A 14,156-nucleotide genomic window follows, 5' to 3' on the forward strand; every position below is an offset into this window, starting at 1 on the left:
GAAGGAAAAAACAGTTAACATTTCGGGTGCAGTTCTGAGGAAGGGTCACCAGACCTGAAACGTTAACTCTGTCTCTTCCTACAGATGCTGCCAGACCTGCTGAGCATCTCCAGCAACTTTGTTTTTGCTCCCAATTTACAGGAACTGCAGACGCTTCGGTTTTTATTACCCACTTCGTTCTTGCCATACCACTAGCTTTCCTTTTCCCAAGCCAAGTGCTTGAATATCCTCATTCAGAATTCTCTCACTGTGGCAGCACTTAAAGGGCCCTCGCTGCCATCATTTAATGCATCCTGTGTAAGAGTGGTGCATTATCTCTCCTTATGCTTGATCACAGTTATTCACAAAATCCTGCACTCATGTCCGCTGTAGTCCAACTCAATGAGGCCACTGGAATTCCGCTACATTCGTACCTACAATTGCTGCAGTGCATCTGTAGCCATGGCATCTTTTGAAACTCTGGGACCATTACTGCTCTCTATCCTTGCTCAGCTCCTTGACCCCCAGGCTAGCTGTCAACCCAGAGATGTATCACGCACAAACATGGCATTAAAGTTCCAAATAATCTGACAGGAGTCAACTTTACGACATCACCAACAGCGAGGCCAACTAAAGGGACTGGAGTGAACAGAACAGACAAAAAATAAACGTTTAGTCCACAATTTGGCAAGCTTACTGATCTCAGCTAGGGCTGCAGTATAAGTGCAGAAATCCACTTCGTGGACCTTGGACTACTATTGTGACCACTGTCTATCCCCCACCTGCCAGACATGGAAAAATGAGTAAAGACAGCATTGGGACAAGCTAACCTAGAGTAGGCATTGCAGTGAAAGCCCACAGCCTCTGGATGAGAACAGACATTGAGCAGTCAGCTTACGAGAAGCAGTGAGCCACGCTTTGGAAGAGAAACGCATTTTTCAGCCAATCTCACCATTCCATTGGACCTGGAGTAACTTTGCCTCACCTTTGTGCAGCCGCGGTGACAGATGTTCCAGGATCTGATCATCGTTCTTACTGACCCGGTCCAACAGTTGAGCAGCTGAATCTTCCTCAACATTATCAGCTGTATCGCATTCACCAGAAGCTGACTGGGAAGGACTGCGCAAAGGCTGTCGCTGGTTCAGCAGAGCTGCGGAGTCGGAGTGGAAGAAGTGCCGTTAGTTAGGACCCTTTCCTTGTAGGAAAAGGCTGCTCTTGGGTGTTGAAAGAAACAAAAACAAACATGTTTACGGTGGTTTTACTGACCCGCGGATAAACGTGGATCAATTCAGTGCGGGTTGGAAACAAGTGCAGGAAAAAGCACAGGGCAATTTGAGCTCACACCAGCAATAACTTTAAGTATCCCTTTTGCAGAAGGGAACTCCAATAAATAAGAAAATGCTGGCTTTCAATTAATTGAAGTCATGCAGAAATGCCTGGGTGTGGTTAGTGACGAAACAACTAGTTGAGATACAGATGACTCATCTGTGGCTTTGGCAAGACAACACCGGTGACAATTTCCATTGATGAAGTATCTGGGATGAGGAATATTTGAAGAAAAAGGAAAATAGAGGCAGTAGGCCACTGAATATGAACATAACTAATTATCCAATTCAATACCCTATTCCTGCTTTCTCCTCATAGCCTTGAATGCCTTTAGCCCCAAGAACTACATCAATCTCCTCCTTGAAAGCGATGCTTTGGCCTCAGACACTTTCTGTGGCAGAGAATTCCACAGACTCCCCACTGTCGAGGTGGCACAGTGGCTCAATGGTTAGCGCTCCTGCCTCACAGCACCAGGAACCCTCAGGCGACTCCACCCTCGGGTGACTGTCTTTGGGGAGACTGCGGGTTGCCGCCCACGATCCAAAGATGCGCAGGCTAGGTGGATTAGCCATAGGAAATGCAGGGTTACAGGAATAGGGTTGGGGGTCGATCTGGGTGGGGCGCACTCCAGAGGGTCGGCATGGATTTGATGGGCCAAGAGGCCTGCATCCGCACTGTAGAGATTCTATCAGAGTGAAGAAATGTCTCATCTCAGTTCTAAATGGTCTACCCTGTCAGTTCAGACAGTAATCCCTGGTGTTGGGATATCCTTCCTGTATTTACTCTGTCTAGTCCTGTTAGAATTTTATGAGATTCCTACTCATCCTTCTGAACTCTAGTGAATATGGAGCTAATTGATCCAATGTCTCCTCACATACCGCCCGAGGCATCTGTCTGGCAAATCTTCATTGCATTCCCTCCTTAGCCAGAACATCCTTCCTCAGAAAAGCAGTCCGAAACTACACACAATACTCCAGGTTTGCTCACACAGCAGCAAACAGACCCTTCAGTCCAACTCATCCATGCCAGCTAAATTAATCCGGGCCCATGTGGCAGCATTTGGCCCATATCCCTCTAAACCCTTGCTATTCATATATGCCGTTTCAATGTTGTAATTGTAACAGCCTCCACCACTTCATCTGGCAGCTCATTCCATACACGCACCACCCTCTGTGTGAAAAGATTACCCCTCAGGTCCCCTTTTAAATCTTTCCCACCCAACCCCCTATTTTAAACCTATGCCCTTTAGTGTTGGATTCCCCTATCCCAGGGGAGAAAAGATCTTGGCTATTCACCCTACCAATGCCCCTCATGACTCTTCACGATCACTCTAGGGAAGAAAAAAGAAGTCCCAATCCATCCAAACAGTCCTTAAGTATTTATTCTGTGCTTTAGAATAAGATAATTCCAAAAGGCTCCCATTCTGATTGGTTTGGGTGTTTAACAATAGAATCTCTACTATGCAGATGGAGGCCACATGGCTCATTGAGTCAGCACTGACCCTCTGGAAAGCATCCCATCCAGATCCAGCCCTTGGTGAGCTGTCTAGACTGTGATATTTGTGTTTATTTAGTACCTTGTGCTTCTGAGAGTAAATTGTTTGGGAGGTGAGTCCAATATAAAGTTTGAATGGCATGGCTAATGATATATTTTCTGTAGTGAACAGGACTCAATCTACGTTCGGTAATAATAAAAGGGTTTATTGTTTGCCTGGGCAGCCCACAATGCGTGACTTTATATTTGAAATCACAGAGAGAATGTGAAGGCCTTCGTGTGGAAGGGCTGCACAGTTCTTGCTGGACAGGAGACAAAAGTATTTCAAGCGAGCTCGAACTGTATATTCTAAAAGGAAGTGAGCTAGGGTTCCAGAGTCTGATTAAAAGCATACATATTGGTGATATATTGTCTTGCCTGAAAGCTCTGACCTGCAATGGGAGAAACAGGGCTACAGACAGCTTCAAATGAGCTCACAAATCACACAAGCACAATATTAAAAGCTATTTCCAAGTTGTGTAACCAGAGGGCACTGTCTATCTCGAGGGGAGATCACTTTAAAACCAATCTGCAGTAAACATACTTTGAGTGTCTGTGGTTCGTTGTTGCAAATTCTTCAGAGAGATCATGGGAAAAAAGATTACATTAATTCAATCCAACTTTGGGCCACAGTATACAAGTAATTTGAGCCATGTACCACCCTAGCTTCGGAGGTTGGCAAGCATGTCCACCAGATGCTAATTTTCTGTCCACTCACTTTAAATGGGTGGAAAACAGAGCCTTTTACGATTCAATGGGAGCAGATTCCCCTTGAAGTTTTAGGAAAAGTAGAATTGGGAGCTATTTGTATCCGAACACGTTTCTGTATTCTCAGAAAGCAACTACAGCCTGGCCCAGGCAAGAACAATGCAAAAGATTAAAGGAAAGGGAAAAGTAAACGGATTATTCCAACAATTGTAATTTCATCGTCCCAACACATCAGGCAAAATAAACTGGCACGTTTTCAAATGGAATTGATTTTGGTAGATTTTGCAGAGACATCACAATATGACTCATGAACAAATTTAACTGTACTGAGCTTCCCAGAAGTCCATTCTGTATAGCCATTGCTCTGTATAGCATTAAATCATATGGACCAAATAATCTCAGGTTTCTGCTCCACAGACTGTAATTTGCTAACTGAACTCATTGAGGCCACAGTTACTTTCAACCTGAATTCTGTTCTTCAGCACAATACAATGCCATTTGCTGCAGGAACAGAAGTGAAAGTTAAATTATTCTGCTTCCTGGTCAATTGCATCTGTAGAGATATTTGGCGCTACATTCAATTCATGTCTTTGCAATAAATTAGTTTTTTAGTTCAGCTATCTCTAAACAAATTGATATTGTTGACTGAAAAACAGAAGGTGTTGGAGAAACATAATGGAGTTGGCAGCACCTTTGGAGAGAGAGGAAAAGATTTAACAATTCAAATTGAATAGACCTAACTCCTCTTCCTCCAAGAGTCATGTTTGACTCAAAATCTTAATCCCACGTTCTCTACGAGGCTGTCAAACCTGAATATATCCAGTACTTGGTTTTTATTTCAGATTTCTAACAGGTACAGAATTTTCACAGAGCCATAGAATCCCTACAGTGTGGAAACAGGTCCTTCGGCCCAACAAGTCCACACCGACCCTCAGAGCATTCCTCCCAGATGCACACCCCTATAACCCACCTGATCTACACATCCCTGAACACTATGGGCAATTTAGCATGGTCAGTCCACCAAACCTGCACATCTTTGGACTGTGAGAGGAAACCCACGCAAACACAGGGAGAATGTGCAAACTCCACACAGACAGTCACCCGAGGCTAGAATCGAACCTGGGTCCCTGGCACTGTGAGGCAGCAGTGCTAACCACTGAGCCACATTTTGTTTCATAGTCTTCACCTATAAACAGAGCTGCAGTGTTCAAAAGGTACAAGTAACTATGGACTGTGCTTTGCTAAAATTTATCTGAAAATGTCCCACTGAAACAGAAAACAGCAAAAAGCCTTTAGTTCTGAATGTGGCAGGAGGGCCAGTAAAAATGACACAAGTTAAGTATGAGATAGTAAGAACTGCCGATGCTGGAGAATCTGAGATAACAAGGCGTAGAGCTGGATGAACACAGCAGGCCAAGCAGCACAGGAGCAGGGAAGCTGACGTTTTGGGCCTAGACCCTTTACCTGGCTTTGGGGTGCTTTTGCCTAGCATCACCACAAGGTGGCAAAAATCAGTTTGGAAGCAAGCTTCTGGTAACAAAGTGTATTGATATATCAAGTTGAAGAGCCTTATTACTCTAATTAATTACTGAGCATAATCCTTCATCTGTCTTTCACTTCCCAAAAGTCTACATTATGATCCTTAATTGAAAGGTATGAAGTTAGCGAGGCTATTCGTAAATACCATCAATGCCACAATTCAGTTGCTCCGATCGCAGGCAGATTTAAATGTGAAATTGCATTACCCTTTCCCCTTCCAAGGAGCCACCTCTTATTTCTTTTCCATTTATAATTTGAAGCCAAGTCAACCACGGTGAACCTAGCAAGACTACAATTAACATCAGCTAAGTTTACAATAGTACTGTAGACAATCAAAGCTGAGTCAAAGTGAGACTTGTTTCCTGTTCACGTGAAAGCTATTTTATACGGCAACCAAAGTTACAGTGAAACTCGCAGTCAAGTGCTTTGAAAGTTTGCAACAGGAGCATACCTCTTGATTTTTCATGCCAGTATCCTAAGTTGCAATGGGGCACTACTGAAACATGTGGCAACCATTATATGATCTTTCCAACAAGACAGAAGCTAATTATGTTTCTTTGACATTTTACGCCATCACCATCATGGAATTCTCCCACTATCTATTTGTCCGGATGGATGCAGCTCCAACAGGACAACAAACTCAAGCAGGGTTATAAAGAACCTGTGTGATTGTCACCTTGTCATTTACCTTGAATATTCACTCCCCTCACTGCTGATGCACTGTGGCTGCAATGTGTACCCACCTACAAGGTGCACTGCAGCAACCCTCCCAGGCTCAGTCGACAGCACCAACCTCTTCCACCTGGAAGGACAGAGGCAGCAGATGCACGAGATGCCACCACTTGCAAATTCCACTCCAGATCACACACCGGCCTGGCTTGAAAAAGTGTCAATACCCCTTCACTGTGACTAGGCCAAAAATCCTGGAACACCTTTCTTAACAGTACAGTGGGCACACCACATCGACAGGACTGTAGCAATTCAAGAAAGCAGTGCATCATCACCTTTTCCAGGGGAGTAAGAGATAGGTGATCAATGTTGACCTAGCCTCTGAAGCCTAAATCCCATGAACAAAAAAGGCATACTGTATCTGGCTGCACCAATTAGATACCTCAAAATCCTCCACAATGGCACGGTGGCTCAGTGGTTAGCACTGCTTCCTCATAGCACCAGGGACTCAGGTTCAATTCCACCCTTGGATGACTGTCTGTGTGGAGTTTGCACAGCCTCCCAGGGTCTGCGTGGGTTTCCTCTGGTTTCCTCCCACAGTCCAAAGATGTGCAGGTTCGATGGATTGGCCAGGCTAAATTGCCCAAAAAGGGTCTAGGGTGGGAAATGCAGAGATAGGGTAGGGGGTAGGTCTGGGTGGGATGGTCTTCAGAGGGTCAGTGTGAACCCGATGGGCCAAATGGCCTGCTTCCACACTGTAGGCATTCTATGAAGTAAACCAGTTACCAGCACCATGACCTTAAAACTACCCAATTCGGAGGGGACTTTCATATCAATTGTATGCAAATATATTCTTGTACACAGTTTTTCTTTTCAAAATTTACCTAAAAATGTGCAGCATAAGAATGCAGCCTTTATCAAGAACCACACATGTGCTGTGACCATGGCATCAAAACCCTGTTCTATCTTTCAATCTCTCCAGTAGATTAATTTGTTTATCTTTTTTTCAGACAGAGATTACATCATTTGGCTCCATCTAAGTTAATACACTTGGAAAATGGACCATGTGGCCAATACGTAAACCCCTGTGCACTTCTCATTTCGGACATACAACTGAATTGGACTCCAGAGGAGCCTGGATAAAACTGGATAAGTGGAATCCTGGTTTCAGGAATGGGGGACTATGTAGTTTAACATCTGCAATGAGATTATCCAGGGAAGACATTGATTTTCAATGGACCAACGAGTGCTCCAAAACTAATCTCTCTAAGGACACAAGCAACCACCTCAGACTTCTTTTTCCTCTTGTCTCTAAACATGGGTTGCCATTGCTTTAAAAGCCAACTTATTAGGTAGACACAACACGGAGTGTTTCAGTTGCAACTCTTCTTTAGTCTACCATAACATGCAATGATTGTATCTAATTATGCAGCCAGTCACAATGTTATAGACGACCATTCTCACAGGCTTAAAAAGAATCCAAAAAAATAAATCTGCATCTCAAAAAAAAAGAAGGAAGATATAGGCAAACATCCTCACCATTCTTCTGGAGAAAGTCAAGTGCATCACTGTATCCTTGTTTGCACATATCCCGCATCACCTGCCAAACGGATTCAACCATATTGAGTGAATAATTTGTCCAAGTGAAATACAGATCCAATTGCTAATTTTACATAAATTCATTCACCTACTTGTTAATGAGTACTGAATATGCCCATTGTGGAATGTGCAGTGAAATTTAATTAAACTTTTTTTATTGCACGAAAATGTAAATAGTTGAGATAAAAAGTAAATTAATGAAGTAGCATTTGTCCACCTTAATCCAAGTTGCCAGTGTACTTTTATATCTCTTGGTGTTGCATCAGTCTCTTCAATTTTGCTGAAGAGCAGTCCAGCTTCTGGTTAATTTATGTCCTGACATCAAAAACCCATTTGTGGAACTGAAACCAGCCCGACTGTGGCAAAGCTTAAGGATAAATGTGGGAACTGTGCAAACATAACATAGCTGTGTATCTGTTGCAATGGAAAGCTTGTTCCAGTCAGAAACTCCAGTACTCCTGCTCCTTTATGTTTAAACGTTGGGGTCAGATCAGGAGACAATTCATTGGCTTCATGCAAACCAAGTGTTAGTGTTTGCCTGCTCAAGATAACGCAGATTCTGCAGTGGATTTTGTAAATGAAGGTGCTTGTTTTAGGCACCTGTCTCTCTTGGCTATATCAGCAAGTGATGGGTCAGAAAAAATAATAGGGATAAGGATTCTTTGCCATTTGAATGTCATTCTCACTCTGCAATTTAAAGATCAACAGACTGAAAAGCTCACAGACTACAACATGTTACATGTGCCCTTCAACTCTTCAAGTTTAGAGATGATGGTCAGGTATAGCTTAATTGAGCCACATGAACTCCCCACATACTGTGGGTGGGCCTACACCAAGTAGGCAGAAGCAATTCATGGAGGCAGCATACCATCACCTTCAAGAGCCACCAGGAATGAGAGAGAGAGAGAGAGAGAGAGAGATTCTGGTCCAGCCAACGTACCCTGTATCCCCTGAATAAATTTTTTAAAAAGCTTCCTTTCAATGATTCCCTTGGTACCAAATGTACAGGAGTATAAAATGTGAACATTGATCAAATGTCCCAGGTAGTTTCTCAGAAGTTCCTTATTAGATCTCAATACTACTGGCAGATATGTTACTGGATTTGTAATCTTGAGGCCTGGACTAGCTTATCTTATTAGGGAGTTCAAATCCCATCATGGGAGCTAGGATCACTTTAATCAGTTAACTAAATACGTCTAAAATTGAAAGGTGAGTACGATCAGACTGTTGTAAAAGCTCTTTTGGTTCACTGGTGATCCATGGGCAAGGAAATCTGCTGCCGTTACCCAGTTTGAACTGTACATGGCTCCACACAATGGAGGTGGTTAATTCTTGACAGTCCCCTGATACTGGAGGCAACAAAAGCAAAAGCCGTTCTGTCAACCCCACAAAGACCTTTCTCACTAATATGTGGAAAACTGGGCCGAAATTAGGAGAACCATCCAGCAGTTTGACAGTGATATTCACAGGATCATACCTCTTAGCCAACATCACCAGCTCACTCCATGTCCATTCTGTCTCCAAGGCAGCACAGATCCATCAGAGGTGGTAGCACCATGATATCCAGTGATGAAGGTATAGCCTTCTGAGAACTCACTGATTCCAGACCCCACAAAGGCTCACACAACACCAGGTCAAGGGAAGCCTTGCTGATTACTGCCAACTGACCTCACTCAGCTGCTATTATTAGTACTCCTCCATGTCCAACAATACTTGGAGGAAGCAAAAGATAAAGATATTTTGAGTTGGAGTCTTCAATACCCATCGAGTATGGCCGAATTCCACCAACGTTCACCAAATCCTGACGGACACTCTGGACCTGCAGAAGTTGGCTAGAGAAGCAGCTCACAACATAAACCTACTTGGTATGATTCACTGTAATCTCCCTGCAACAGCTGCACCTGCTCATGAAGTATTGGTAGGGGCGACCTCTGCAAAACCCTATGGAAATAATGTACCCTTTGCACACTGAGGACACCCCCCATTATGTCATGTGACCCTGCCAAGTGCAACTTCCAACAGCTTCAAATCTGACCTAGCCGCTCAAAATTGGGCAGCCATGAATTTTGTGGGGCATCATGAGCAGAAGTCTATTCAAACACAGCTGATAATGTGATTGTTTGGCATAACCCTCACAGTACCATTACCATCAAGCCAGGGAAGCAAACCTGATTCATGTTAGAAGAGCGTGCCAAGATCAGCACCAAACGTACCCAAAACATGAGGTACTGGCCTGATGAAGTCATATTGCAGAACATGCATTCTAAACATTTAGAGCAGCATGTTATATACAGTGCTAAGCAATCTCACAACCAAGATCTATACTCCCGTAATATCCAGTCATGAATAGCAGAGGTCAATTATATAAAGCTATTAAGAGACTCCACGCACACTCCCATTCTTAACGAAGGGGGAACCCAGAGATTGACGCTAAAAGGCAAGGCTGACTTTGGTACAACCATCTTCTGGTGGATGATCCATTCCTGCCTCCTCCTGAAGCAACCCCACCATCACAAAGTCATGCACAGCCAATTTGATTCACTCACATAACATCAAGAAATTGGACGTAGCAAGACTTCAGGCCCATTTATGTTTAAGCTGCACTGAAACGCTGAGTGCACTCTGGAGTGTCATATTTCAACATCTCATTTCTTTGCTCCTCCCAATACTTGAACTTAATCAAAAGAACACTTGCCAAACAGTACGCTGTTACTTTTAGTGACCACTGTGTATTTCATGCACATTCTGTTCTAAATAGGGGTACATTCTTTTAAATACTCAGCAGAATCACGTTGCATGAAAATCAGCCACTTAGCACTGACTGGAGTTACAGTGAAGCTATTTGTGAGGTACCTATCGCCTCCTGTTGTATATATCCACTCATTAGTTAAACATGTTATGTTAATTCTCAACTAATATGCACAAGGTCCTGTAGAAATAGGATTACTATATTGAATATCTTCAGTATCAATGCAGCAAGGGAAACAGGCCCTGTGAGCAAACTGACCTTTCATTTTTTTTTAAATCCATTCCTTGCTTGCAAGGCCAGCATTTGTTGCCCACTTCTGCTTGCCCCTTGAGCTGAGTGGACAGGGTAATAGGCTGGAAGTTGCAAGAACGGTAGAATGCCTTCTCTAAAAGGACATTAGTGAACTAGAAGGGGATTTTAAACAAAAAAAACACAATGCAATAGTTATTCCATGGTCACCATTACTGAGACTAGCTTTATATTCCACACTGATCAAATGGATTTAGATACCATCAGGTGTCATGGTGCAATGTGAGCCCGTGTACCTTGATCATCTGCCTGGGCATGTCATGTCCAATGAGATCACTTTTACGCCATTATAGACTCTACTGATCTTTGTACCAGTTTCACTTCTACTGCATGGAAAAATTTCAAGCACATACCCTACACTGTTCATGTCTTATAGCATCTCAAGTGCACATGAGTCGCTCACCCAGCGAAGTGGGGATAAGTGAAGCCTTCTTGGAAGAATTTGCTATGAGTCTGCACTCAGTAGTATTTGTAAATAAAACTGCATTCTGGTTCAAAGCAAAAAAAAATCTATGAACTTCCACATCTATCTATTTATTTGTTCTCACCTCTGCTTCAGGAGGAAATAATGCCTTGGAAAGGCGGTATAGGTTCTGCAGGTTGAACTGAATGCTGGTATTGGTTATTCTTAATTCATGCATATTGTTAGAGCCATCACGAGGACAGATGTCACTTTCTCCAGCAAAGGGCGACACTGTAATTGTGTTTTTGAGTTCATATTGAGGTAAGTTATCTGTAATTCCTCCATCAACATATCGCTGAAAAGAAGAAAATGAAGCGTGAATTAGTAGAATGATGACAAGGCTATCTAGTGCAGTCTTAAAATAGAATAAAAGAGCGATAGTACCATGACACAATGCATTACAGCTGCCTCTCTCCAATCCAGCCCAATCCTACATAAACATTAGGAGACAGACAGTATCCACCTGTTACTATGTCAGGAATTCGAGATTGCACCACCTCTGCATTTGTCTCTCTGGTCACCATTTGTTAATATTGGTTTCAGGAATGGTAACTTTTTTCTGTCGGGATTCATTTACATGGATTAAGGCCAGCAAAACAGAACTGAAGTGGCAAATCAGTCAGTAAAGTTATTAAGTGGCATGTTTTATGAAGGAACTATATGACTGCTCCCTTTTCTGTTATGCTCTTATACTACTGGGGTACAGCTTCATCTGGGTCAGTGAAATTAACAAAAAAGGAAGTAGATGCTTCAAAATGCCAATTTGTTCCTTGTTTAATGGAAAGGGTAATTTCAGAAAGATGTTGCATGTTTCCTGCGGGGAACAGGGAACTAAACCTGGTCAGTGCTCCCACTTCACATCGCTGGGTACAGATGAAGTATGGATTAAATTTCAGACGGGGGGTGGTGGGTAGCACCACCTCAACTGGCTTCCACCACACATGCTGGATACCCTGTTAATAACAACTGCACTAGTTCACGTCACAAAGACTGGCCACTTGTGCAAGATACTGCTGTGCCCACTGAGAAGCACCAACAGGTTATCTCCTTTCGATTAGGAGCGAGCTTTTGAAAAAAACACATTACACTTTAGAACGGCAATGACAAGTGAAACTTTTTAAAAGTGTTGTTTTGTTAATAGAGACAGTTTGTAGATGAGTTCAAGAAGTACCACATCTCTGCACTGAGAAAGCCTGTAGACATCTCATGCTCGAAAGACAGATATAAAACGAATATCTACACATAACGCTCAAACTGCTGAAGCTCCACTATTCACTGAAGTTGCAAGATAAATACATAGCAGCCAAGTAGACTGACGAGTGTCATCATGAACCCTTTTGTGTACATCACATAAAGTTGTGTTATTTTAGCATGGTGTCACTTTAACCTCGAGCTCCTAAAACGTCAATTCCATATTTACGAATGTAGTGCGCAAAACAGATCCCCAACAACTCAAAGTCAGTGAACAAAACCATACATGCACCCCACCCCCCAGAAAAAAAACAAATACAGTGACAGAGAAAGAGCTGCCGGATGTTTTCATGGTGTTGATTTGTTTCTGAAATGCACTATTCCGTGAATTAATGTTACATTCCAAAGTATGACTCAGGGGTGACAGCTATGTCCTGTCTTTCAACTTTGTAACACCAAGGTCCCTGGTTAATGATTGAAGGTACTACTATCACTCCAAACCATTCCAAACAATGAACCTTCTGAACTCACTACTTCATTTTCAAATAGTACCTGGAAGCCTACTGAGGAATGACATTTCCAGGTAACGCTGAGATTGTTGTATCACATGACGATGAGGACGGTGGACAATCAGACTACTGCAAGAGTCCTTTTTTTTGTGCGTAATGTACTTCAGTTATCTGGACTGCACCAAGCAGCAGCATTTTTTTAAAATTCATTCACAGGATGCTGACCAGGCAGCATTTATTGTCCACCCCCAATTGCCCAGAGGGCAGTTTGTAGTCAACCACATTGCTGTGGGAGTCACATGAGATGGCCATCATTAGAGTCTTAGTTCCAGATATGTTATTGAATTCAAATTCCACCATCTGCCGTGGCAGGATTCAAACCTGGGTCCCCAGAATATTATCCGGGTCTCTGGATTAACAGTCCAGCGATAATACCACTCGGGGCGGCACAGTGGCTCTGTGATTAGCACTGCAGCCTCACAGCACTGGGGACCTGGGTTCGATTCCAGCCTCAGGCGACTGTCTGTGTGGAGTTTTCATGTTCTCCCCATGTCTGCGTGGGTTTCCCCCGGGTGCTCCGGTTTCTTCCCACAGTCCAAAGATGTGCAGGCTAAGTGGATTGGCCGTGTTAAGTTGTCCATAGTGTTCAGGGGTGTGTGGGTTATAGGGGGAATGGGTCTGGGTGGGATGCTCCAAGGGGCGGTGTGGACTTGTTGGGCCGAAGGGCCTGTTTCCACACTGTAGGGAACGTAATAAAAAGAAGCCATTGCCTCCCCGATCATTAGGATCAATATGCGCTTTTAATCACAAAGGTAAATTAACCCACCGAGTACACACACTGTACAGCATAGGTGGTTTCACTCCAAATATTAGGAAACCCTCACTCACAGAAAGGCTCTGCAGAGACCAAATTGTAAATTGAGATGCCCCAACCCACATACTCAAAAAAGAGACCTGATGGAAACACTGTGCCGAGGATTGGAAAATTCTGAATAGTAACACATCATAAAACTTTGAGGCATTGTCCATGCGGTTGCCTTATTGATGCTGTCAGTGGAAACGGGATTAGGATGCACAAGCAACACCTGCTGAACAAACAAAATTTCCTTTTACCGCTAATCTGATAAAAATGGTGATTACCAACAGCCCATCAGTCAATTCACGGTCCTCTTTCCACATCATAATGGACTACCTCAAATTCACATTTGGTGAACAGAAAAATAAAGTGCTCTGTAAAATGCTGACTGTCCTTCCCTGCCAAAGATTAAAACAAAAGAAGGTGCATGGTGTTTGCGCTCCTGGAGTAGTAATCACAAGAGTCCAGACTAATATCCAGAATTTTGTAGCAGAAACTGATTTCAGAGATTTGCTCTCGACTACAAATCTGTTGGATTTTTGGTACTATCAGAAAGTTACACTAATATCCTCCATAAAAGGAAATGGACCATCTTTACCCAGTTTGGTCCATTTGCGATGCTAGCCCAGCCAATGTGTCTTCTTTGTCGGAGGTCTTCCTATAATTCCTACAATGAATAAAGTATATTTTTGAAATAAAAGAGGTGTTCCTGTTCTCCTCTATACA

The 14,156-nt window shown here is 43.1% G+C and overlaps 1 protein-coding gene across 2 annotated transcripts in view; it reads right to left on the bottom strand.

Annotated features, from left to right (window-relative positions):
- Positions 1–14,156, bottom strand: part of pnpla2 (patatin-like phospholipase domain containing 2) — a 52,868-nt gene that overhangs the window by 12,187 nt on the left and 26,525 nt on the right. For both annotated transcript variants that reach the window (XM_048545478.2, XM_048545477.2), the window contains 3 exons: positions 10,960–11,169; positions 7,294–7,354; positions 965–1,129 (listed from right to left, as the gene is read on the bottom strand). In XM_048545478.2, the coding sequence (XP_048401435.1) occupies positions 965–1,129; positions 7,294–7,354; positions 10,960–11,169 (436 nt within the window). The remainder of the gene's footprint in view (positions 1–964; positions 1,130–7,293; positions 7,355–10,959; positions 11,170–14,156) is intronic.

This window comes from Stegostoma tigrinum, chromosome 17 (assembly GCF_030684315.1).
Source record: "Stegostoma tigrinum isolate sSteTig4 chromosome 17, sSteTig4.hap1, whole genome shotgun sequence".
NCBI lineage: Eukaryota > Metazoa > Chordata > Chondrichthyes > Orectolobiformes > Stegostomatidae > Stegostoma > Stegostoma tigrinum.